Source organism: Miniopterus natalensis, chromosome 7 (assembly GCF_054644295.1).
Source record: "Miniopterus natalensis isolate mMinNat1 chromosome 7, mMinNat1.hap1, whole genome shotgun sequence".
Taxonomy (NCBI): Eukaryota; Metazoa; Chordata; class Mammalia; order Chiroptera; family Miniopteridae; genus Miniopterus; species Miniopterus natalensis.
In genome coordinates, this window is record NC_142087.1 from 74,231,868 (window position 1) to 74,257,655 (window position 25,788).

Sequence of the window (25,788 nt, forward strand, 5' to 3'; positions counted from 1 at the left end):
TTCACTGTCTGGATGAACTTACAGAAAGATCCCCAAGTTAGGTCATTAGGCTAAAAAAATCAAGTGCCACCCTAGCTGGTTTGGCTCAGTGGTTAGAGCATCAGCTTGTGGAATGAAGGGTCCCAGGTTCAATTCCTGCCAAGGACACGTACTTCAGTTGCAGACTTGATCCCTAGCCCTGGTGGGGCACATGTGGGAGGCAGCCAATCAGTGTCTCTCTAACATCGATGTCCCATCCCGTCCCCGTCGTGCTCCCCCCCCCCTCCCCCCCGGGTTCCACTCTCTGAAAAGCGATGGAAAAAATATCCTCAGGTGAGGATTGAAAAAAAGTCAAGTGCAGAACTGCACGTTTTTCTTTCTTAATCACTTTGCTGACTGGTCGTGAGTATACACATTTCTATGTCTGAATGTTGCTGACCAGTCACGAGTTAACTCGTGTCTGCACTTAAAATCTAAGTAATTTTAAACACCTTGCTGACCAGAAAGTAGCTGACCGAACGGGGGAGTTCTGGCTTGAAATAGCCGGTCAGCAAGGTGTTAAGGGCTACATATTTTGTATGCATAGATTATCTCTGAGAGGACTCATGAAGATTAACAGGGTTGCCTCTGAGGAAGGAAATCAGGCTGAAAAAACTTTATCATGAGTAAAAATGACTCACCAGTTACATAAAAACCCCAAACCACAGAAACAAAAGTGCCTCTATTCCCATCCTCACTGTCTAAAGGCACCTGAGCTACTTCTAATATTTGAGGAAAAACATGAACTGATGATTACTTGCAATCAGTTTTTATTAATTAGCTTTATAGGCTAAAGTGCATAGTCAAAAGAAATGCATACATAGGAAAGATGTTTTTCTTGCTAAAATTAGAAAGACCTGAGATGCCTAAGTTTCTGCTCTAGGGAACACTAGACTGAAGGAATATGTATGCATGAGGCAGGCCTGGGGGGCTGGCTTCTGGCATGGGTCTGGCGCCCGCAGAAGCTGTTGGCATGCTAACCCTGCCCAGGCAAAAGCTGCAATAGATGGTGTTGGGATAAAGAGCCACACTTTGGATAGGTGCTGCTGGTACCAAATATGAGTTTAGTTCCATTCTGGACCCCAGGGAAGCAGCACTGTTGCTGAACTTTTCCTGGTACAGAGGCAAAGTAACATCTACCATTCCAAAGTGCAAGTCACAGGAAAGGGTACAGGGATCGCTCTTCAGTTAGCCTGGGCTTCTTGAAAAAGCCCCCAGCTGTCGGTAGTCACACTTCCCACTCGATGGATATATAACAGGGTCAGGGTTAGTCAGTGAAGTCTTTGTCTTATCACATGCCTCCAACTCCTGGAGTGAGGGTGCCGAGGAGAAGGGCAAGAGGGATTCTTGTGCTCCTTGAAAGGATAAGCAGTTCATAAACAACAACTCTGAGCCTCTGTTTATTAAAATGAAAGTTATTCTGCAAGTTAAGGCCTGGCACTTAGAATGAGTCTGCTTCACTGAGCTCACACTCTGTACCTCCGGAACACTGCAGAAGAAACGTGACCGAGTCAGGACCCAGAGAGACCTCTATGTAGCCCTAGGTGGAAGCCCCAAACATACTCCAGGTAGTCTGTCCACTAACTTGCAGGAGAGAAAAAGAGAAATCTGTTAACTCTGCTCTCAGTTCTGGAGGTAAAGTGCTTGTTCTAGCGCAGGGGTTAATCTAGAAACAAATGTGGGCAAACTCTAAAAGTGGATCCTTAAATAGGCGCTAAGAGTAAAGGACACTAAAAGACAAACTTCGGTTTCTTTATAAGGGAGCCGACCCCAGCCTCAGTGGCCAGGGCAAAAGGCAGCGGTGTGCCATTCTACATCATCCTCTGGATCTCCTCAAAGTTCATCAGGTTGTTGGCTGTGTTGGACCAGGCAGCATGCTGGGCTCCATCCATCTCAGAAGCCAGCCGGTTACTCCTTTCCAGAGTATGATTTATGCCCCCAATCACTTCCTTACATTCAGGACACGTGCCCCTCTGCATGGCTCCCCCACAATCACCAATCACATAGATGTGGCCATTGGGACACTTGAACCAGTGTCCACGAGGAAAACCCATGGCTTTGACGATCTGTACACGCTCTTTTTCTGAGATACCCAGGCCAGAGCAGGGAAGAGTGGCTTTCAGAGCTTCCATTTTTTTCTGCACAAGCTGTTCCTCCTCCTGGGTGAACTTACATGTCCTCTCAAGGATCCTGCGGACAGCGCAGACCTCTTCTTCTATGGTACCGCTCATTTTCCCCTCTGCCATCTTGCAGCGGATCAGGAGATTCACCAGGTATGTGAGCCTCTGGATTTCACGTTGGAGGTCATCCAATTCCTGGCTGGTGAAGCTCAAACGCTTCTTGGCTAGCCACTCATGGACCTGGTCTAATCGAGTCCTCACTCTACTTTGTTCTGAGAAATGCACCTTTTTCAGGGAATCCCATAGTCCAGCCAGGTGGTCATAGAAGCTGATGTAATTCTCAACAAGGCCCAGGTCCTTCACTGACAGATTTTTCTGGGCCAGCTTCTCTGTCAACATCAGGAAGTCTTCCGGAAGCAGCTGGAGAAGGAGGTTCTTCCCCTCCAGCAGGACCTTAAGTTGTTCCCGGCTGGTTGCAATTTCCCCTGCTGAGCCCTGCATCTTTTCTTTGACCATTTCAATCTCTTCCAGCCGCTGTTTAATGCTGGTTCCATATCTCAGGTTTTTGCGGATGGGCACCTGGCAGACAGGGCAGACCTTCAACCTGATGGCAACTTCATCATCCTTTTGCTCATTCATGTAGCGGTCCAGGGCTTGCACCTCAAACATGTGGTTGCAGTCTTCTAGCTGCACAAAACGGGCATCAGGCTCATCCTCAAAGCCAAAGAAGATTTGAGTGACTTCTTCCTGGTGGCAGACACGGCACTTGTTAGGGCATGGCTCCCCACACAAACCAATGCAGGGGTGGCCACAATCCAGCAGCTTAGTACAAGGCACGTAGCATGGGGGTCGGTTGCAGGGCTCAGAGCAGAGTTTGGTGCACTGGTAATGCTGGCAGCGCCAAACACAGGGTTCCACGCAGGGGCTGCACAGTTCCCCACACTTCTTCTTGCACTGGCTATGGACACAGCGGTTCTGACAGGTCCGCTGACAGGGTGGGCACTCGCCAATGCATGGCTCCTGGCACTTGTGAGAACAGATGAGCAGACGCTTGCAGGGCTGCTGACAGCGCTCATGAAAGCGCCCTTCAAAGCAGCTGTGGCAGGAGCCACGGCAAGGATGCCCACAGTCCAAGATGGTGTGACACTTGGTGGTGCATTTGACTGGTAGGTCATACATGAGGTCTACCACATTACCACACTTCACCTGTTGATTATGCCCACACTTGAGTTGCGCAGTGACCATTTCTGAACACAACTGCACACACAACTCGCCACATGGGTGGCTGCATCTGTGCCCACATTTCAGAACCTTGGGGCAAGGCTCTTGGCAGCAGAATTCTGACTCAGGCATGGAACAAGGGACCATCTGTTCATGGCCACACCGACGAATGATTTTGGGCACCTTCACCTGACAAGGTTGACACTCCTGGAAGCAAACAAGGGGGCACCGATGCCCGTCTTGGCAGATGACCTTCTGGCATGGCTTCATACACTGGAACTCCTTGTGCAAGGAGTCATAGGGGTGGCAGGCACGGGTGCAGACATGCCCACAGCCCAGTCGGAACTCACAAGGCAGGCTACAGCCTCCTTCGGGAACTTTTTGGAAGTCAGAAGCTTTGGATACTAAAGTGTGGGTATCGGGGTGGTTCTGGCAGCACAGCCGGAGTGTCTGGCCTATTTGGTTGTTCTCTCGAAGAGTATGGATGATCTTGCTCCACAAGGGGACCTTGGCCAGCATCTGCATGTTTCCGATACAGTACATCCCCTTCTTGGCGCGGGACAAGGCCACGCAGATGCGGTTGGGTATCTGGAGAAAACCCACCCTGCATTCCTGGTTGCTCCGCACTAGCGAGAGGAGGATGATGTCATTCTCTTCCCCTTGGTATTTATCCACCACATGGACCTTGACACCAGCAAAAGTCTTAGCTGGCATGAGTTTGCGCAGACAGAACAGCTGCCCCGTGTAGGTGGTGAGGATGGTGATCTGGGAAGGCAGGTACTCCTGGCACAGGAAGTACTTGCACAGCTCTACCACAAAGTGAGCCTCGTGCTGGTTCTGGTGGCTTTTGCCTTCTTGAATTTCCTGTTCAGGAAAGTTGTGTTCTATAAAGAAAAGGTTGGAAGACACCCCCTGGGAAGGAAGAAAAGTGACATGTTAGAAAGTACACTTATGTAGGATTTTTCTATTTTCACATTCGTTGGCTATTGACACTGTTCCAGAGAGGGAGAGAGAGACCTTGATGGCCTTTTGTACACTCTATACATACCACAATTTTAAATTCTGTAGTCGCCATGTGCTGTGTTTGGGGCATTGGCAAATAGTGAAATGAATAAAGAATTTATGTCTACTTTAGTTTTCAAGATACTTGTTTGATATTACTATTTATACTGGCCATCCGCAATCCAACCATTATAGTTCAGGGAATAAGCATAAGCTATGATGATGAAGATGAGAGAGAAGCTAACTTATGAGCACTCTACTGTGCTGACTGCTTTACATACCTCATCTCCTCCAACAGAATAATGAAATGAGGCAGCAGCCATTCTTGCTGTACAGAAGACCCTAATACTCAGAATTGGTATATAACTTACTAAAATGTTACACAGCTACTAAGTGGCAGAGCTGGGATTCAAAACCCTAGGCTATACTTTCAAATTCTATAATATTCCTCCTCTTAAAAACCAGCTTTTTAAAAAGCTGGTTCCATTCCCTTCCAAAAGCTCGTACTCATCCTGAGGAAAATACAGCCTCCTAAGTTGCTGACAGCAGCAGATCAGGTAGGGCAGACTTACCTTAATCTTCTCATATTTGAGAACAGAGGGATGATTCTCCAGATCCTGGTAAATGTGGGGGGTCAAAAGCCGGGCAATTTCAGGGCGCATTCGGTGCTGAAATAGGACATACATATGTCATTAGGATCATGGGCAGAGAATAAATTGCACAGTTTTCTAAAGACTAGGTGACTGGTGGGAAATCTGGGGAGGTAGCATTTGAAAATAATAATAGGGACAAAAGAGCAGAATGTAAACAGCTCCTTCATCCAACACAAACTCAACAAGAGCTGATCTTGTGATATTTTAAAACAGAAAAACCTTGGCCCTGGCTGGTTAGCTCAGTTGGTTAGAGTGTCGTCCTGATACACCAAGGTTGCAGGTTCAATTTCTGGTCAGGGCACATACAAGAAACAACCAATGAATGCATAAATAAATGGAACAACAAAGCAATATTTGTCTCTCTCTAAAATCAATAAATTTTTAAAAACACACCCAAAAAACCAAAAATAAAGTAAATCTGTGAGTCATTTCATCACTAAACCAGTTTTATTTTATTTTATAATATATTTTTAGTGGTTTCAGAGAGAGGAAGGGAGAGGGAGCGATAGAAATATCAATGATGAGACAGTCATTGACTGGCTGCCTCCTGCACACCCCCTGCTGGGAATTGCCCGAGCCCACAATCCAGTCATGTGCCCTGACTGGGAATCAAACCACAATCTCTTGGATCATCGATCGATGCTCAACCACTGAGCCATGCTGGCCTGGCAATCAGTTTTATTTTTATGAGAACTTTCTTGCTGGCAGTTGGCAGGCACCCAGGAGCCTTCTCCTAGATAATTCATAATAACAGAGACCCAGTTTCTCACCTGGTAATTTAGACGGACAAAAGGAATGTTTACTTTCACCAGCCGTTCAAAGAGGGACACCTCAAGATTGAAATTCTTGGCCAGATCATACACATTGGCACTGGGGCGCAGCTGAGAAAAGAAACATGGCTGAGAATTCTCTATGGAAAACATGTTTCATCCAGTCGTCCATCCACCCACCCATCAAATGTTTTTTAAGTGCTTCTACATGCCAAACACTGCTCTAGGTGTAACAAGGGCCACGAAGGCAAGAAATAAAGGTGACATGACAGAGTATCCAGGGGTGCAGGTTCTTTAGCTACGCCTCTCTGAACAGTGACATCTGAGTTGGTGCCAGAATGGAAGAGGTTGCCAGTCATTCAAAAAGCAGGCCATGAGAAGGAGCAGGAAGGATAGGGGATGGGAACACGGTGAGCAAATTAGACGGTGGTATGAGGTGAAGTCAGAGAATACTGTAGGTCATTTAAGAAGCTTGATTTTTATATTAAGTGCAATGGGAAGCCACTGGAGAGTTTTGAGCTGGGAGTGACATGATCTGATTTACTTAAATTTCATGGCACCTTTATTAAGAATGGATGAGACAGTGGCAAAAATGGAAGCAGGGGGACAGGAAACATGGTATTGCAATAGTCCACTTAAAAGGCCATGATGGATAAGAAAAGTAGCAGAGGGAACAGATGAAATGGATGATGCTACCTCTAAAATATACCCCAAATCTAAGAGCACCTACTCTTAGATTGAAGATGGGAGGTAAGGGGAAAAAGAATCACAGAAAGCCATTAACAGGATTGAGAACTAGGGAAGCAGAGAGGCCAGGGTCTTCCTGACTGATTCCATCCCCCAGTGATTGATTCCACTGCCCTACCTGCTGGTGGTCCCCAATCAGAATGAGGTGTTGGCAAGCTTTGCTCAATGTAGCAATGGTGTGGGCCTCAAGAACTTCAGCAGCCTCTTCCACAATGACAATCCGAGGCTCTACCTTCTGCAGAATCTGGCGATATTTGGCAGCACCTCAAGTCAAGAGAAGAAAGAGGTCCCTCTGAGATTATACACTGGACCCACCAGGCCACTGGGATTCTGGGTCTGTGACAACTGAGCCCTCACATTCACCCAGGGCTGTGGTGACTACTGAATGAGAGAACAAGTGCTGCTGGATGGTCACCAGAGCATCATACCCATGTTGGTCATTGTTGGGGTTGTAAATGCAACAGAAGCAAGTGGGTGAATTTCACCAACAGTTCTCTAAATACAGCTTGCCTACTTTCAATAGCTTTTCATGGTATTTTCCTCTAACCTACTAAAGAAGCTTCTCTTTATCTGTTCTTGATATAATCTGATAGGAGATTGGCACCAGGAGTGAATGAATGGAGCAGGTAAATTTCCTCAACTTTTCTTACCTGTGGTTGTCATTCCCACAACCTGGGCATCTTTCAAAATGTGCAGGTCTTCCTGGAGTCTCAGCTCAGCCATTCTCTCTGCTGATGTGCGGTACTGGTGCTCATAGTTGAGGATCTTTCGGCGGGTGTCAGCCTGGTACTTCTGTAGCCACAGCCTGAAGAATATGAAGAACCAGGTAGAGGGAGCTGCGTGCTCTTTGAGAAGGTGGAAGAATTCCCTTCAGTATGCCCTGTGTTTGAAGTGGAGCCTAGACCAATGAGGAACTTATAGGCAGGCCACAGAGAGAAAGAAAGGAGAGACCCAGATGCGCAGGGACCCAAGAGTCTAATATGCCCAACAAAAAGATGTGTAGAGACGTGTATATAAGTGGTCAGGAACTAAAGAAGGGGGTGAGATAAAGAACAGAGGTTAAATATTGGGAGTAGAGCAAGGGACTTCAAAAGCTTCCATTATTTCTCCAAATTCTTCCTGCCCCATCCCTGGCTGAGTCTTCTCCCCTCCCTAATTCTCTGGTCTTGTTTTACAAGTAAAACTGATCATGTCACTTACTCTACTGTAAAATTTTCCAATGGGTTTTTGATACTCTTCAGATAAAAGCTTTGCTCCTCACCTTAGCCCTGAGGCCTGTATTGTCTGGCCCCTGCCCACCTCTTTGACTTTACATTTCTCTCTCTGAGCCACAGCTACGCTGGCAGCCTTTTTTAATTTCTCAAACATTATGTTCCCTCCTTTCTCAAGGCTTTACCTATGAGGTCCCCCCAAAATCTCATCTGTTCCCGCTTCCTTATTGGCCTTATAAATACCTACTCCTCTTTCAGATCTCGCCTCCCATGTCATTTTCCTAGATACCTAAGACCAGCTCAGATCCCACGTTAATATTATTAACACTCCTTGTTCTTTTCTTTCTTAGGTGTTTATGCCCACTTGTAACTTTTATTTGTGGAATTAACTATTGTGTCTCCTTGGATAGACTCTAAACTCCATGAGGAGGTAGAGCCAAGTGTCTTTTATCCCATGGCTGCATTCCTAGCCCTCAGCTCAGTGGGGTGGCTCAGTCTATCATTAGTTAACATTGTTGAAAGGCCAGGGGCTGGGGGCGGTTATATTCCAGGAAAAGAAAAAGAACCTCCTCGGGCTGGCTGGGGGAGTTGGGGGATGAGAACAGTACCTATAAAGCTGCCAGCGAGAATTCAGATCCAGCTGCCAAACATCCTGGATTTCACTGGCCTCAGCCTCGGTCATGGAGTTCAGTTTGCGAAGCTCATCCTTCACTTTCTTTTTCATTTTCTTTTTCTGGCTACGCTGGGTCTGCAGACATCAATACCAGCCAGGGTCACCATCTGAGCAGAGGTGGGCCCTGTTCCAAGCCATAGGTGTGGGTCACAGCACATTAAAAAAGGGGCTGCCCCCTCTGATTAACTTCCTTAAGTTTCTCACTCACTCTCAACAGATAATCCATTGCAGAGTGGCTAAAAGAGGAGTCTGGGACCAGTATACCTGGATTCAAAGCCCCATCTACCTCTTATTAGTTGCAGGACCTAGAGTAAGTTGCTGAACCTTTATGAGCCTCAGCATCCCTTCTATAAAATGGGAATAGTAATAGTACAGCTTCACAGGGTTGCTGGATTGACTTAAAGGAGTAAATACATGGAAAGCACTTAGAATAGTGCTGGCACCAATCATCACAGAACCCCTTTTGACCACAGTTTGTTTCTCATTCCTAAAACATGTGTCATCAAAGTAGTGGACTCGAGTCTTTCCTGTTGAACGCCATTTAGGGCCTGCTAAGATGGTCTTAACACCATCATATGATAGTGAGACAAATGTCACATTATGGATCTTGCCCCACTTCAAAACCAAACTCCTCCTGAAGCCACATGGCAGAGAAATGCCTAATCCATGTTTCAAAATATTAGGATCATGACTCCACCCAACATATATAGCGATGATGAACTAAACTAAGAGATCAGGTTCGAAGCTATCGGACTGGTGAAAACTGCATCCAAAGTTACCCTTTATTTTTTAAAAATCAACAATGGGGTTCAGGAAATATTATTTTGAGTACACAGTCCTCTATTATCATAGTAATACATGCTAAATTCTGAAGACCACTGGGTTCTCCCAAAAAAAGGAGCAGAGGGAAAGTCCATATGTAGATACCTGGGCATTCACACAATTCTGGCTTTAAGAGAAACATCAAAGTCCAGAGTGAATGAAGTATTCTATCCCTGCATGGCTTGCTTCACTCCATTTTGCTTGAACTGTCTACCTAATGCATGTTCAGACTTGTTTCTAGTTTCTAGTTTGTAGAATATAACATCCATAGAAGTGCTAAGACCATAAGTATTTGATCTGACCCATATGTGCTGCATTTTCCTGAGAGTTCACGGGAAGCACTTGGCTATCTGCTTTCTGTCTTTCTAAGTTGGCATTTCTTGCCAGGGCCCCTCTGAAGGGTCATTAATTTTTATATTCTTGGGAATTAGACACATCCTATACTGGGGTATGGTTGTAAAAGGGATAAATTCAGCTGACTGTGAGAATGAGGTGAATACACTACAATAAAAGTGGGTGAAAAAAGGGGGCTGCAGTTCTGATCAGAACAGATGTTCTCAGGCTTATTTCAGGAGAGACTAACCCCTACCCACAAAGCAGTAATAAGTGAACTCCCATTTATCCATTCTGTTAGGACTAGAAGGGAAGTGAGTTTACCTCCCACTCTCCTGTGGCTTGCTCCTGCCCAGCTGCTGTCCCAGGGCCGTAGTTTTCTATGCCTACGGCCAGAAGCAATTTAGCCAGTTCCTGGACTGCCCCATTCTCTTCCTTCTTCCGCCTCCGGGGCCTCACCACCTCTTCCTCTTCAATCACCCGGTCGGCTTGAATCAGGTCTGCCTCCTCCGCAATCTCAATCAGAGCGCCCTCTTCCCCCTCTTCCTCTTCCTCTCCTTCTGCCGGGGCTGAGAGAGGAAAACAGGCAGGACAGAGATGAAGCCAAAGGATGAAAGAGGAACCAATAAGATCTTAGATGGGTGAAGACATACTCGAGGGAGGCTTAAGTGGTGACCTCTAGGGAGAGACATTGGGAGGAATGGGAGGTAGGGAATGGAGACTTAGGTTTCCTTACATACTTTTTTGTTACGATTTTATATTAATCATTCCCCCCTTTAAAAAAAAATCTTTACCACATACAGGGAGGGGCAAAAGTAGGCTTGCAGTTGTTCATACGGAAAATAATACAATAATAAATTAAGACAAGAATAAACACTGTTTCGCATACTCACAACTGTCAGCCTACTTTTGCCTCACCCCATATGTTTATATACCTCTAAACAACATTGTCTAGTCTTGACTTTTTTGAGCTCTATATAACTGAAATAATATTGTATATATTTCCCCTTAACTTGCTCTTTTCATTCAGCATGTTTTTGAGATTCATATATGTTGCCATATATCCTCTAATTCTTTTTCACTGTTGTACAGTATTATTTCATGATCTGTACAGACTGTAACTGATCCATCCATTGTACAAATGTTAATTAAGACATTTGAGTTCTTTCTGTTTTTCCGTTATCATAAAGTAGTTGTGCCAATTACTATCCCCACTAGCAGTGTATCAGAGCTCCCGTTGTTCCACATTCTTATCAATGTGGGGTTATATACAACATTTTAATTTTTGCCAATTTGGTGGGTGCATAATAGTACCTATTTTCCTACTAAGCTATTTAGTCTGGTTGACTAAAGCTCTTTACATATCCTAGGTATTACTTTTAAATTCTGCTCTTCTGGTCCTTAACATAATGCACGTGATGATGTAATTCTAGATAGACACATACTTCTTACCTATATTTTCAGGTCCCGCCGGAGCAACACTTTGGGTGAAAGAAATGACACCCAGACCCAGCCACTCCAGTATCATGGAATGCTTCCAGCGTTGGAAGCAAACCCATTCACTATCCTGAGGAAGGAAGAATTTATCAGTTATGAGAATTCTATGACAACCAGTGTGAAGGAAAGGTCTCCTTAATGGATCAAAAGTAATTTCCTTAAAATCCAGAGGCTGCATATTGGCAACCCATGGGCAACTGGGTCATTTAATATGACTTGCATAGAATTTTAAAGATAAAAATTTCCAGCCTCTCTTGACAAAATTAGGAGCTCTGGCAGCAATGATGCTGCATTCCTAAATGGCAACAAATGGCTGGAAGTGGGTTGCTGCCACCCCTTTTCCAGTTTGCCAGTCCTCTCTACTTCCCAATGTCTCACATCTAGCCTGCTTCAGTCATTTATAGTACCTAATTAACCCCTTTAGGCTTTTGGCTTTGTAACCCTGAAATTCACCAACCCACTAATAACAGAGGTAGCACTTAACTAGATTCCTGGCTATTTTACAGAGATTGTGTTAGTTACTTCTCATAATATTTTTTGAAGGCAGGCATTATTATTATTCTTGTGTGACTATTCAGAGATCTGAGGATCACATGGCTGAAGTCACACAATTAATCTGTGTGACTTAGGTCTGTTGACCCCAGGCTCCCTGAATGTGCTAGGTTGTCTTGTTATATTTCATTTAGCAAGCACGTATAGCACACTCATGAAGAGGTTTACAAATATTAACTTTTTTATCCAAATAAAAATCCTGTAAGAATTAAGTTGATCTATAAGAAACTCCATTTTTGCAAATCAAATTTACAAAAACTGGCAATTTCATATGATTCAATTTGATATTGTTATTATCCCCACTTTATAAATAAGGAAAAAGGCACAGAAAAATCTAGTGACTTGCCCAGAGCAAAACCAGGATTCCAACCCAGAAGGCTAGCTCCAGAGTCTTGTTCTTGACTAGTATATTTAGTTGTCTCTCCTTGTGAAATGGAATTTCTAACATTATGGCAGCATCAGATTACCAAACAGCTAATGCTTTAAAGGGCTGCTGCTTCTGCTGAAGTCTCCTTCCAAGTACGGAGTCAAGACAGATGCTTGTGCCTCCCAGGACGACCCCTACCTGTATTGGTCCATTCATCAGGCTTTTCCAGTGCTGGGAGGAAATGTACTTCTGCAGGTGTTGTTCCTGTATTACGCCACGCGTAGTGCACTCCAGAGTCTGGGCCCCTTCATGCAGCTCTTGCTCTGACTCCTTCATTTGTGTCATAATCTGCCAAGAACAGTAGTAAAGAAATGATGAGGAAGTATCATCACCCCCCAAACTCAGTCCCTGCCTTGAAGGAAAACAAAGGTAAGACAGGAATAGCAAGAAGGGAGAATAAATAAATAGACTGGTCAGTCAACAAACCAATTTCCAAAGCACATTACTGTGGTCTTAAAACCAAAGGTTTAGTATCTAAAATGTCTAAAAGACACCTACCAATCAATCAGGAAACAAATAATAAATTAGAAAAATAGTCCAAGGGTACTGTTGTGGAAACTTCTCTTTTCCCCTCAGTAATAACTCAGAGTTTTGGTCAGGCACATGGCTGCCTAGCTAGAAGATGGTCAATAGGCTATAAGTAGAAGTGTTGTGGGTAGTTTGGGGGAATCAGCCGAAGATCCTGGCAGGAGTTGGGAAGGGGCAATGTGCCTTTTTTTGCCCTTTCTCAGCCTTGATTATGAGGGCAAAGGTCACACCGCAGGATTAGCAGAACGTAATGCTGGAAGGAATGAATCTGTGTCCTTCATAGCTTTGTGGAGCCTCCCCATCTGCCTTGGACTGACTTCCCAAAAGCCAATGCTATATTGTTTAGTTCCCCCTGAGCTACCTCCCATATCCGAAGCTGGGACTTACACTCATGTAGGCCCTTCGGAGGTGCATGGGAAGGTTTCGGCGGAATTCCCGCTTGTTCCTCAGCTCCCTCAGGGTGAACTGCTTCAGGATGTCACTGCTGCTCCGTCCACCTACCCGCACAATGCTGGGCTTTTGACACTTATAGATACCTGCGGAGAAAAGTGCAGCACAGCAGAGTTGAGAGGAGCTATGTTGGATTCTCTCTGGTGAGAACTGTTGCGTCAGCTGGTTGATTAGGAAACAAACTGGTGCTTACAGGAAATCTATCCCATTAATGAGCAAGAAGGTTCCAAAGATGATATGACCTGTAGAGCAGTGAAGTGTGGTGCTTAAGAGCACAGGCTTTAGAATCAGACAACTGTGGACTCAACTTACAGGCTTCACAACTTATTACTATGTAACCTGGGGCAAATTACTTAACTTGAGCCTCAGTTTCTTCATCTGTGATTTGAAAACAGCAATACTTTCCTTATAGGGCTATAGTCTATATAAACTAGAGAATATCTTTAATAGCTCCTAGGTAGGGCCTGGCATAAAGTAAGTTCTTTGGTAAATGTTCTCTATCTTTTCATGCTACATCTATTTACTGATTGCTTACTATGTGCCAGACGTATGCTAGGTTCTGAAGATATAGCAGTGAAAACACAGACTCAGTTTCTAATTTGTTCTCATTTCTCACAGTCTGGCAGACAATATACACATGAAACAATTTATCACTATAGTGAAAATGCAGTAAATACTATAAATACATGATGCTGTAAGTATGTAACAGGGGACCTTACCCAGCTTGAATGAGGCAGGGATCTAATTCTTAAGGAGTAGTGTTTAAACTGAGACTCCAAGATTAAGAAAGATTTAATCCAAGTGAAAGGAGGATACAGAAGAATTTGGAAAACAACATTCTAAGCAAAAGGAAAAACATACTTATTTATTCGTTAACAAAGATAGTATTTTTCAGGGCCTAGTATGTGCAGGATCTGTGAATAGAGTAAGAAATAGGACCAACCCTCACGGGGTTTACAGTCTAGGGTAGAGCCACACAAAAATAAATGGTTGCATATGTGCTAAGTCTCTGAAGAAAAAGTACAAAAGGAGACTTAATCTTGGCTTAGGGCGATATTAAAGTGCAACTGAAGAGAGTTAAGGCGAAATCTGAAGAACGGAGTTGAGCCTGCCAGGCTGGATGGGGTGGGGGGTGGGGGGGAGGGGGGGGAGGGAGAGAGAGAAAATGATTCTAGGCAGGGGGCATAAAACGGACTAAGGAAGAAGCTGAGGAATTCAAGGCACTGAAGACAATGGGAAGAGGTAGGAGATGAGATTCAGAGTCAGGCTGGAGGAGACAACACAGCCCTACAGGTCATGGTTAGGACTGTGGTCTTCACTCAAAGAGCAGAAGAAAGCTACCGAAGTTCCTAATGGTTCAACTATAAATGTCCTGATTGACACCAATTTTGCATACAGACCTTACCTTCCAAAAACTGATCCAAAGCATGATTAGTATAACATACAACCAAGATGGGGAACTTCTGTAGGCTAATTTGCCAAACAGGCTCATTGGTTAGAAGGGCCTGAACAATTTTTAGACCCACATAGGTTTTGCCTAGAAAACAAGAAAAAAAAGAGAATTAGAAAACTTAGAGACTTACTAAAAGGAGTAGTTAATTATAGAAAATTATTATAATTATTTTTTAATTTAAGGTAATACACTGAGATGGCTTAAATCCAAGAAGTACAAATGAGTATATCATAAAAAGCCCTCTCACTCTTCTGTCCCCCAGCCACCCGCTTCCTCTTAAAAGCAACCAATGTTACCAGTTTCTCATGTAACTCTCCAGAGATAGTCATTCAGTGCATATATAAACAAATATGAATATAGTTTCTTTCTTTAATACAAATAGTAGCAGACTATTTTCACTGTTCTACTTCTTGCTGTTTTCACTTAATGTATCTTGGAGGCAGTTCTCTAACAGTACATAAAAAGAATTCTCCCTCTTTTTTTTCCTTTTTTTTTAAATTTTATTTAAATATATCTTTATTGATTTCAGAGAGAGGAAAGGAGAAAGCGAGACAGAGATAGAAACATCAATGATGAGAAAGTCATTGATCGAGACCGCAATCTGGGCATGTGCCCTGACCAGGAATCGAACCCCGATCGCCTGAATCCTAGGTTGATGCTCAACCGCTGAGCCACGCCAGGCCAGGCGAATTCTCCCTCTTTTTGTTTTTCATAGCTGTAAGGTATTTTTTAGCCAGTTCCCTATTGATGGACATGTAATTTGTTTCCAATCTCATGTGGCAAATTATTTAGAAATGCTTTTAATATACCACAGTGGACCTGCCTTTGTAATAGAAGGGAAAAACTCAGAGAAATCAACAATGCAGTTAGAGTTATGGGCTCATCAGCAAATTTCCAATAATTAAGTAAGTCTACAAATAGCTAAATTTTTATGTAGCGTTAGGCTGAGAAGGCAGTCACTGCCCTCAAAAAACTCAAATTAGTGAGGAAGAGATACAAGAAAATCAAAGATTTTAGTATAGCATGATAAGTAACAATTTCTTTCTTCCTCCCCATCTCCTGCCCCACCCCAATAGTTCTGAGTGCTTAACAGGTGTCAGGCATTGGGTAGGTGCAAGAAATAAAATAGTGAGCACAATAGCCATGGTTCTTATTTTCCTCGACCTTAGAGACCTCCTGTAGAAGAGAAAGATAATCATTCAAACAAATGTAAAACCGTAAATGTGGGAAATGAGAAATACATGGTATCAAGAACACACATAACTGGGAATCTGGCCTAGTCAATGAGGTTAGAAGAGGCTTCCCTGGGAAACTAAGAGCGGAGGAGAGGCTTCCCCGGCGAAGTGACACCTGAATAAGAGTGAGCTAGAGGTGTACCAGCTGGGAGGTCCTGCTATCTTCTAGATCCATGAGGCCTGAAGCCTGGGTCCAGGGGCATAGATAAGCAGGCAGACTGCGGAGAAGTTTCAGAGGTAAAACTGATTGGAACTTCATAATGGTTTGGTTGGAGTAGGGAGCAGAAAAGGGTAACTCCTAGGCTTCCAGTTTGGAGGACAGGATAGATAAAGAGAACTTCAGAAAGAAAGAACATCTTTATAATTCAATACTCTATCGCCTCCCACTGCTTCCGTCCCCTTAGAATGGATACTTTTTGGGATTTCCACCTCAAAAATGACTCTCTTTACTACTTTCCTCTTATACTCATAGGTGTATACCTAGTAGGGGTGTGTGTGTGGGGGAGGCACTTAAGCTAGCTTGAAATGATTACTATACTTGGAACTCAAGAGTCCTAATTCAGTGATAACATTAGGAAAAATTATTTGCAAAATAAATATTTTGAATATACAAATAGCTCCTACAAATCAACACAAAAAGTCATTCAACAGAAATATGAACAAATTCAAAAGGGAAATCCATAAGAGCAGTAATATAAATAGCTAATAAACACAAGAAAGGATATTTAACCTCATTCTTAATTAAAGAAACACAAATTAACCACTGTGATATACATTTCTAGAAGGCAATTTGACAATATCTATTAAAACTATAAATTCAGTTAGTGATTTCTCTTCTGTTTGTATGTGAAATGACTCACAAACAAGGCTATTCACTGAAATATTTGTATTATTAAATATTTCCAAAGGGAACTGGTTAGAGATTATGAGCTATCCACACAATGGAATATAAACAAGAGTGAGACACTACTTATGTACCAATGTGAAAGGATCACAAACGAGGAAAAACAACATGCAGAAGAGTGTTTCTAGCACAGTGGTTAAAAAAAAGTGGGGGGAGCCCTGGTCAGTGTTGCTCAGTGGTTAGAGCATAGGCCTACACACCAAAGGGTCCTGGGTTTGATTCCCAGTGAAGGTCATGTACCTGGCTTGCAGGTTCCATCCAGCACCTAGTCAGGATGCGTTCAGGAAGTAACCAATCAATGTGTCTTTTCTCACATCAATGCCCACCCCCCCTTCCACTCTCTCTAAAAAAATCAATGGAAAAAATATCCTTAAGTATTAACCCCCCAAATAAGTGGGGGAAATACATGTAAGTATGCATTTGCTTGAATATTCATAAGAATATCTTTGGAAGGATATGCAGGAAGATAACATTGTTTACTTCAGAAAAAGGAATGAGCGATGTGATAGGAGGAGGGAGACAGAGACTTTTAAAAATGTTTGAACCATTTTTTATTAAAACATAAAATTAAAATTAATAATGAGCCAAAAATTTCAACCTCACAGATCAGCAAAAACTGCTGATCAGCAAAAAAGAATGGTAACATATAATAATGCTGGAAAGGATGTAAGGAAATGAGAACACTAATTCACTCTTGGTGAGAGTACAAACTGGTACTTTTTAATCCTCAAAACATCACTTTATTTATTTATTTATTAAAATATGTCTTTATTGATTTCAGAGAGAGGAAAGGAGAGGGAGAGAGAGAGAAACATCATGAGTCACTGATTGTCTGTCTCCTGCACGCCCCCTACTGGGGATGGAGCCCAAACCTGGTCAAGTGCCCTGACTGGGAACCGAAACTTGATCTCCTGGATCATAGGTTGACGCTCAACCGCTGAGCAACATGGGCCAGGTTACGGCACTTTAATTATTCCCCATCATATAGATGTTCCTTATTAGAAAGAACTTTCCATCTTGTTACATTAACTTTTTATCATGAGTTGCTTTTACTTTATCAGAGCTTTTTAAAGACCTCTTCCTGTTTTTGTTGTTTTGTATATACTTAGGGAGGATAATTTAGAAGTACCTAATATAACTATTAATGTGAATTCCCACTTTAGGAAAAAAAAATTAGAAATAATAAGCAGAGTACCCAAAGATAAACACACACAGATATAGACATATGGATACTTATTACAGCACTCATGTAATAACAAATATATAGAGAGTACCCTACAGTGAATGCCAGCATGATAAAAGGAGTGAGGTACATGTGTAAATGTAACTATAGTGTAAAGAATGTAAAAATGTCCACAACATGTTGTTTATATATGTACATGTAAATATGTAGACCAATAAAAGAGCATGATCTCATTTTTGTTATTGAAAAAATAGAAAAAGCGTGGTATATTATGTAAACATATAAATACACATACAAACACAAAGAAATATCAGTGCTAATCTTGGAGAACATCTGGAAAGATACACATTAAACTGCTAACAGTAGCTATCACTCCAGGGTAGGATCAGAGAATGACACATGGGGAGAAGGGTATATGGAGGTATATTTTCTATGAGAAGCAAGTATAGTGTAGGGGAGCCAGGACTCTAGAGCCAAAATGCCTGAGTTCAAGTCCTTAGTCTGTCACTTACCATCTGTGTGAGCTTCAAAATATTATTCAAGCTCTCTTTTCCTTAGTTTTTTCATCTGAAAATGGAATGGTTTCTGCCTCACTGAGCTATTGTGAGGATGCAATGAGTTAACATATGTAAAATAGTACTTGGCATATAGGGCTATTATTACATACAGTAAGTCCTCACTTAACGTTGTTGATTGGTTCTTGGAAACTGAGTCTTTAAGCGAAATGACATAACAAAACCAATTTTCTCATAGGCTAATTGATAGAAAGAAGAGTAAGTTTCTACGGCATATTTCTGGTCACAAAAACATGACCAAACTCCTAAATAAAGACCCAAATTCTCCTAATATTATACACTGAAATAAGTGTGAGTTATACATACATTTAAGAAAGATTAATAAAAACAAGTAAGAGAATTCTTTTCCAACCCATTTATTCCAGTTCAGGGCCAGCGGTGGCTGGAGCCAATCCTGGCAGCTCAGGGTGCAAGGTAGGACCCACCCTGGACAGGATGCCCTTCCATCACAGGGCACACTCTCACACTCACTCAGACTGGGACAATGTAGACATGCCAATCCTCCTCAATGTGCACATCTCTGGGATGAAGGAGGAATACGGAGTCCCTGGAGGAAACCCACAGATATGGGGAGACCGTGCAAACTCCACTGTGGCCCTGGCTGGGAATCAATTTTTTCCTCATCAATATTATAACAAAATGATGGTGAATGAAATAATGTTATTCAAAGACTTGATATTATTTAATTTAAAATCAAGCAAACTGATGAAGCAGAGGTAATACATCGTCTGAAGTTTGACCCCTAGCAGTCTTTTCTAACCTTGCAATTTTGATTTATTAGTATACATACCATTGGGTCCCCACTGGAAAATCACCATAATAAGCAGCAATTTTATAAATAAGTTTGAGGCCCATTTCATGAAAATGTTTCTTTTTTTTCTTGAATTGAATTTATTTGTGTGACATTAATAAAATTATATATAGGTTTTTGGTATACAACTCTATAATACATTATCTGTATATTGTATTGCGTGTTCACTACCCCAAGTCAAGTCTCCTTCCATCACCATTTATTCCCCCATCCCCTCATGAGAATGTTTCTAACCAAGGCATCCTAGAAACCTTGAGTCAAGCCTACCTTTCCTATCTCCTAAGGCAGATGACATGTGCTCTGAAAAATTATCTTACCTGTTCCAGGAGGTCCCTGAATGATAGCTAGTTCCCTTGTGAGAGCAAACTGCAAAGCTTCCATCTGGGAGTCATCCAGCTTCAGGGCTTCTTTGGAGGGCCACTGGCCGGGGTCTAAGACATTAACTCTGTCATGTCTCAAGCCCTCAGCATTCCTCAGAGATTCCCCAGAGGCTGAGGGATTCTTTATTAAGGGAGTGAAATCATATCTGCCTCCCATTAGCAAATACCTTGGTTCCTTCACATGGGAGTCACATTCCACAATGTTTCTCTGGAAGGGGACATCTTCCTCCTGGATCTCCTGGAGCCCTTCCAGGACATGCCTATAGGCCTCAAAGTATGCGGTTGTCTCCACCATGAGGAAAGAGTCAGAGGGCTGTACCTCTGCTAGCAGCTGTTGGCTCTGTTCATTGAAGCAGAGCTGGACAAATCCTCGGCAGAGATCCTCATGCTCCCGGTTAGACACTGTGGCAAAAAGAAATGTCTCAAAATTGTCCTTGGACATGCACACCAAGGACCCATAGAGCAATCGATTGGAATTTTGCCAGCGAACAAACTTCAGTGGTTTTGTGTCAAACTGCACCTTATAGACAATGCCTGATGATGAACACACAGGGGTGATAATCCTGGTATCAAAGTAGATTCGGATGTCATCAAATTTTCTCTTTCTCAGGCCTTGGTCTTCAAAGCTTTGGAGAAGTTCCAAAATGCCTTCTCGTAGGGGTCTGACAAAATCTTCTCGAAGAAGTCGGAAGTGGGTATCCAGATAGACAGCAGTGCTCTCATATTTTCCAGAAATGATGTTGGGGCGAAGAAATGGCTTCTCATCCAAGTGCACCTCATTGTAGGTAGGGTAAATGGGCATGGTCCGGTAGCTCTCAACATTTTCTTCTGCCTCAGGCTGTACTAAAGTGTAGGTATCCACTCTTAAAGTGCCCTCTCGCCTCTTTTCCTGCAAATGTTCGATGACAGTCTGCACCTTTTCCAGGTTCTTCTCAGTCTCCTCTTCTATGTCAACACCAGAGGCTCTCAAAGCATTCAGAGAAGCTGGCAGGAGGGAAATGAGCATGGAAGTTTCCTGCACAGAACTGGCAGGGAAGACGCTTACCAGGTCCTGGAGGAGGGAGACAATGTTGCTAATGTGTCCTGGATACCGGTTTCGAACATCGGGCACAGGTTCAGTGATCATCCCTACCACATAAGCTGGCAGGCAGACTCTGAGGAACTGTGAGCTCTTCAATATGCCCAGGACGTGGAGAACACTCTGGCGATCCATTTTGGAACTGCAAGCCTTCCGAAGAACCTGGCAAATGAGCTCAAGGAAGTTGGGTTTAATAAAAGAATGAGACAGAAGCTCCTTCAGTCCTAAGCTTGTGGCAAGTGTGATAACCACCTCAGAGGGGTCTTTCTGCAGAAGACTTTCTAGGAACTTATAGCCCAGTTTCTTCATCTGCTGTGGCTGTTCTGCAGGCTTCTGGTGGGGGGTCTGCCACTGTTGGAATTTTTCACCAGGCCATGGCGGTCTGCGGTTCCTTCCCTCCTGACTGCCATTTCTCTCTCTGGTGTCATTCTCCTGACCACGTCTTTGTCCTCTAGGTTCATTGTTGCCACGTCCTCCACAGTTCCTCCTTTCAGGATGTGGGTTCCTTCCCATGGCCGCAAACCTCTCTTCTCTTTGCCAATAAGGAACAGGATGGTTGTTGGCCCTCGGATGCCTTCCCAGTTGGTTGGCTTCTCCTCTGAGAGCATTGGCTGGTGGATTATTGGCGTGATTTCTAGCTCTTGGTGGTAAATCACCATCCATAGGCCCTAAACACAATGGGAATATTGGGTAAGCACAAAAATCAAGGTACAAGGAAACTGTTGTAGGACAACAGTGAACATGTTCTCATTTTCCCAAATAAGCAAGGAGCTTAGGTTTTATTTGGAGAAATAAGGCATGTACTAAATGTAAAACAGATTACTATATTGCTGTATATATTATAACAATGTTTTTCTCAGAGGGTACAAAAGGGAAAAGGAATAAACATTTGTTGAGTGCCTAATACATGCTAGACAATAAACGCTTATAGTGTATCATTTAATCCTCACAAGTTGGATTATTTCAGAGGGGCAAAAAGATCAGCTCATTGCTCCAGTTTCTTGTGAGTACCAAACAATCTGGTACTGGGCACTTCCTCACTGTATTACCTCGGCTAAATTGCATAGTTTCTCTAAGCCTCAGTATATGGGTTGTTGTAAAGATTAAATGTTTATAAGACGCTTAATATAGTGTAGTACCTGACATATAAAAAGTTCTCATTAATGTCAATTATTACTAGTAGCACTAGTAATAATTTTCTGTTGGCCTACCCTATTGATTTTTAGAGTCATTGGCTCTGCCATTAAACAGTTATATCATAGGCAACAGAGGCACCAAGTGAGATAAAGCTATAAAGGGAAATGCTTCTTAAACTTTGCCCAGCATCAGACAGTAAAGGGGAAGGTAAGATTTCCTTTACTAAGATGTTTTTGAGCTAACTACAGACTATAACAGAAACTGAAAGATGAAACTCACCTTTTCCCTTTCTGCAGCACAGGTTCTTTTATGGATTACCAACCCTCAAAAGAGAAAGTATAGAGGGGAGGAAGGTGACACACCCAGGACACAGAAAAGCTAAAATCACTCAGTGGATGAAGCCAAACTTGTTTTCCTTGATCTGCCACACATTTTATAAGTGACCTTGGCCCATATACCCACGTCCAGTTGTTTTTTTTTCACTTTCCTTTTCTCTAAAACTGATTCTGGAGCTCACCCAACTTAGCAGCAAGACTTGGAGATTTTAAAAACAAACAAACAGCCCAGTTGGGTGTGGCTCAGCGGTCGAGGAGATCCAGGAGATCACGGTTCGATTCCCAGTCAGGGCACGTGCCTGGGTTGTGGGTTCGATCCCCAGTCGGGGGCATGCAGGGGGCAGTCGATCAATGACTCATCATTGGTGTTTCTCTCTCTCTCTCCCTCTCCCTTCACCTCTCTGAAGTCAATAAAAATATATATATATTTAAAAACAAAAACGAAACAAAAAAACAAGACAGTATACAATGATTTCTCATTCTTTCAACATTCGCACAGCTCATAAAATAAAATTCTACAGTTCTTCCTAATTTGTTCCACAGCTAAACTCAGATGACATACTGCAAACTTAGGGAAAAGCAAAAATCCATTTGGTTGTTTTGTTTTAGAAAGTTCTGGGCAAACAGAACAACCACTGCAGTAGAGTAATGCTTTTGGAACTAACTTTGCTTTGGTGGCTACGACTCTAGGCACATGCTATCAAATACATGGTCACTAGCTATGTGTGGCTATTACACATCTTAAATGTAGCTAGTCTGAATTAAGATATATAAAATAACACATGGAATTTTGAAGACTTAATACCAAAATAAAGTTAAATATCTCATTAAAACCTTAAAATGATAATACTTGAATATATGGGAGGTAAATAAAAACATTAAAATTATTAAAGTACTATGATAATAAAATATGTATTCAGTTATAATAAAAAGATATTTGAATATATTGGCTTAAATAAGACAAGTACTAAATCATTAAATTTTATTAAATTAGCATTAAATTTGAAAAATGGATTTCCTGTTTCTTTTTGTTTTTAACAATGCTACTAGAAAACTTTTAAATTACATTTTGGCTTCTATATTTCTGTTGGACAGTGTTGCTCTAAACCAGAGCCTTATTTCCATTTCTGACACCTAACCACTATCTTTGTTGAAGTGCACCCATTCATGAGCTCTCTTAGGGAAAGGGGAGGGCTGTCTGTTTTATCATACTGTAGCTAAGAAATAAGCCATTCTTTACTTGCTTATTCATAGGAAACTCAGTTTCCTTCCCATTAGTTAGAAAACCTTGCTCACCTCTGTGGTTGGTGTGGGGATTCCTGGGCCTGACATCCGGACAAGGTCTTCTGTCCTCCATATCTGAGTCACTTGAATTTCTCCAGGTTCACGTTCCTTTAAATTACTTGGATATCTGTACAGATTGAGAGGAATTAGTGCCCTTGAAACACAGCATCTAGCAGAAAAACTCAAAACAGTATTAAGTGGACCCTTCTGCCTCTACACCTTAGTGATTTGTTAACTAAGAGGTAAACACAGGTTTTAATCAGGGACACAGTGTTCAACTCTGTGAATACCCAATTATGATACAGAAACACTAAATTCACAATTGAGGTGACTTCAAGGGGTCAAATCCCCCCCTTCTCTTTATCCTTGCACTTTCTCAGGGTAGAGGAAGTGTCATTAATTCCCATTCACAACTACTGTTTGGCTTATGGCTTTAGCCAAACTATGTAAGCAGTTGCTAGGTTTCGTTTTCCTCATCTATAGAGAAGATAAATATTGTTGCCAGGACAGAAAGAGGTACACGTTTGTTAATCCCAAAACCATGTATGTATTACCCCATTCAGCACTTATATTAAACAGCATTCTATAGCTTACAGTCCTCTACCGTTTGTAAATAATTATCGAGCAGTTAACCCTTACCCTACTCTTTGGAATGCAGCCAAGATGATTAAGCCCTTTGCTCTAGTCAATCAAAAGAAAAATACCCGTTTCAATAATCAAGAGGCCTAACACCTACGGGATGCTGTTTCCTCAACCCCCTAGAAACCTGCAGTACTTTCCCTCTCTTTCTACCTTGATGATTTTTTACAGTGGTCCTGGAAGAGGAAGTGGAGGCCCCTTCAACACAGCTCATACACCCTCAGCGGCTGGGGAAAAGTGGGTGGCTCAGAGTTTACAGCAAGGGGATTTTTCAGGCTGTCTTTCTCACTGAGTTTTTAAATATTCACGGTTGGAAACTGTGAATAGATTTGGCATTATAGGAGGAGTAGCTTTTCTTCTCATCAGGAAAAGGAGTCCATTTCCTTCCTGCTGGAAATATTTTTGGTGAATCTCCTTCATCGTATCAAACCCGGCTCTCATGGCGCAGGTTCAATCTTCAGAGCTTTTTTTTAATTAAAAAAAAAAATTTGTCTGAAGGGGAAATTCCTTCTTCCTCTTGTAGAAAAAAATACTAAAACAGAAACTCAGAAATTTCCTCGAATAAGAGAAATGAAAGAAAAGAAAAAAGAATGGCAAGGAAAGGGAGGAGCAGGAAGAAACAGGAAATGCTATGGGAAAAAAAAAGCAGACTAAAGTGCGTTTGTTTGGGAATCAAGGCCTAAGGGGCAGGGGGAGGAAAAATCAGAGATGGTGGAGCTGGTTTAGGGATCAAATGGTAGAATGGTAATCGCCAGGGCAGGATGACAGGGGCTGAAACTAGAGACAGAGCTGGGTCTCGGGGGGAAGTCTCCAGGGTCCTAAGAGAGTAGAAGAGCCGATGGAGGAGCCGCTGGCACCGGGGAGCCCGCCCGGCCCTGATGGGAATATTATGGGGTCAGGCAGAGCCAGGGCTGTGTGGTGGCACGAAGGAGGTGCCTTGGCAAGGCTGAAGCAGGGGGGTGGCAGGGGAGATGGGGAGAGCTGAAGGGGTGTGGGGCCTCAGGAAGCAGGGGGGCTGAGCTCAGCTGGGGGGTGCTTGCTGAAGTGATGGGGGACCTGGGAACAGGGATGGGATGTACAGGTGTTGAGGGTGCTTCGTAGAAGACTGGGGATGGACGTGGTGAGGACAAAGGAAGACGAGGGGGTGGGAGGGCAGAGATGGGGGTGGGAGGCAGAGGAGAGCCAGAGGATGAGGCCGGAGGCAGAGGCGGCGACGGAGGGCTCTGGGTGGATGATGGAGGCGCTGGGCGCAGAGGTGGTTCAGTGGGGGCCGAAGGGGGGCTGAGGTAGAGGATGGAGGTGATAGGGAAGCTGGAAGGGGGGAACGGGGGCGCTGAGGAGAGGGGACAGGGACTGGGAGGTGGAAGATAGGAGTGATGAAGTGACAGGGGCGCTGAGGAGGGTGACAGGGGCGCCAGGGTCTGAGGAGGCGGCGGGGTCGCCGAGGGTCGCGGGGGTATGGCAGGAGGAGGTGCGGGTCAGGGGTCACTCACCCGCTCCCGCGCGTCCTCTCGCCGCAGCCGCCGCGGCGGTCTGGTGCCGGAGCTCGGGCCCAGGCAGGTCTAGGGCTCCGCCCAGCGCTGCGCTTTCGGTTTCCTAGCTTCGCAAAAACAAGGGCGGGGGTTGGGGGTAAGAGTGAGAGTGGAAGGGCTGGGGAGGCCGCGAGGATGGGAGGCGCAGGAGCCGGAGGAGGAGGTGGAGGAGGAGGAGGAGGAGGGGCCCCGGCGCTGCCGGCTCCCCCGCCCTCCGG

The 25,788-nt window shown here is 43.5% G+C and overlaps 1 protein-coding gene across 2 annotated transcripts; it reads right to left on the reverse strand.

Moving 5' to 3' along the window:
- Window positions 1-768: 768 nt before the first annotated feature.
- On the reverse strand, window positions 769-25,670 carry ZNFX1 (zinc finger NFX1-type containing 1). 2 transcript variants are annotated; one of them, XM_087819159.1, is made up of 14 exons: window positions 25,532-25,670; window positions 23,412-23,526; window positions 19,503-21,311; window positions 14,430-14,561; window positions 12,962-13,110; window positions 12,185-12,334; window positions 11,023-11,137; window positions 9,895-10,139; window positions 8,351-8,490; window positions 7,182-7,336; window positions 6,650-6,795; window positions 5,785-5,895; window positions 4,934-5,029; window positions 769-4,271 (listed from the first exon to the last, which is right to left on the reverse strand). In XM_087819159.1, the coding sequence occupies exons 2-14, from the start codon at window positions 23,470-23,472 to the stop codon at window positions 1,830-1,832; spliced, it is 5,751 nt and encodes a 1,916-aa protein (XP_087675285.1). In that variant the 5' UTR covers window positions 23,473-23,526; window positions 25,532-25,670; the 3' UTR covers window positions 769-1,829. The 2 variants fall into 2 exon arrangements, with proteins under 2 accessions (XP_087675285.1, XP_016077184.2); XM_016221698.2 differs by lacking the exon at window positions 25,532-25,670 and adding an exon at window positions 24,192-24,757.
- Between the last annotated feature and the right edge of the window lie 118 nt (window positions 25,671-25,788).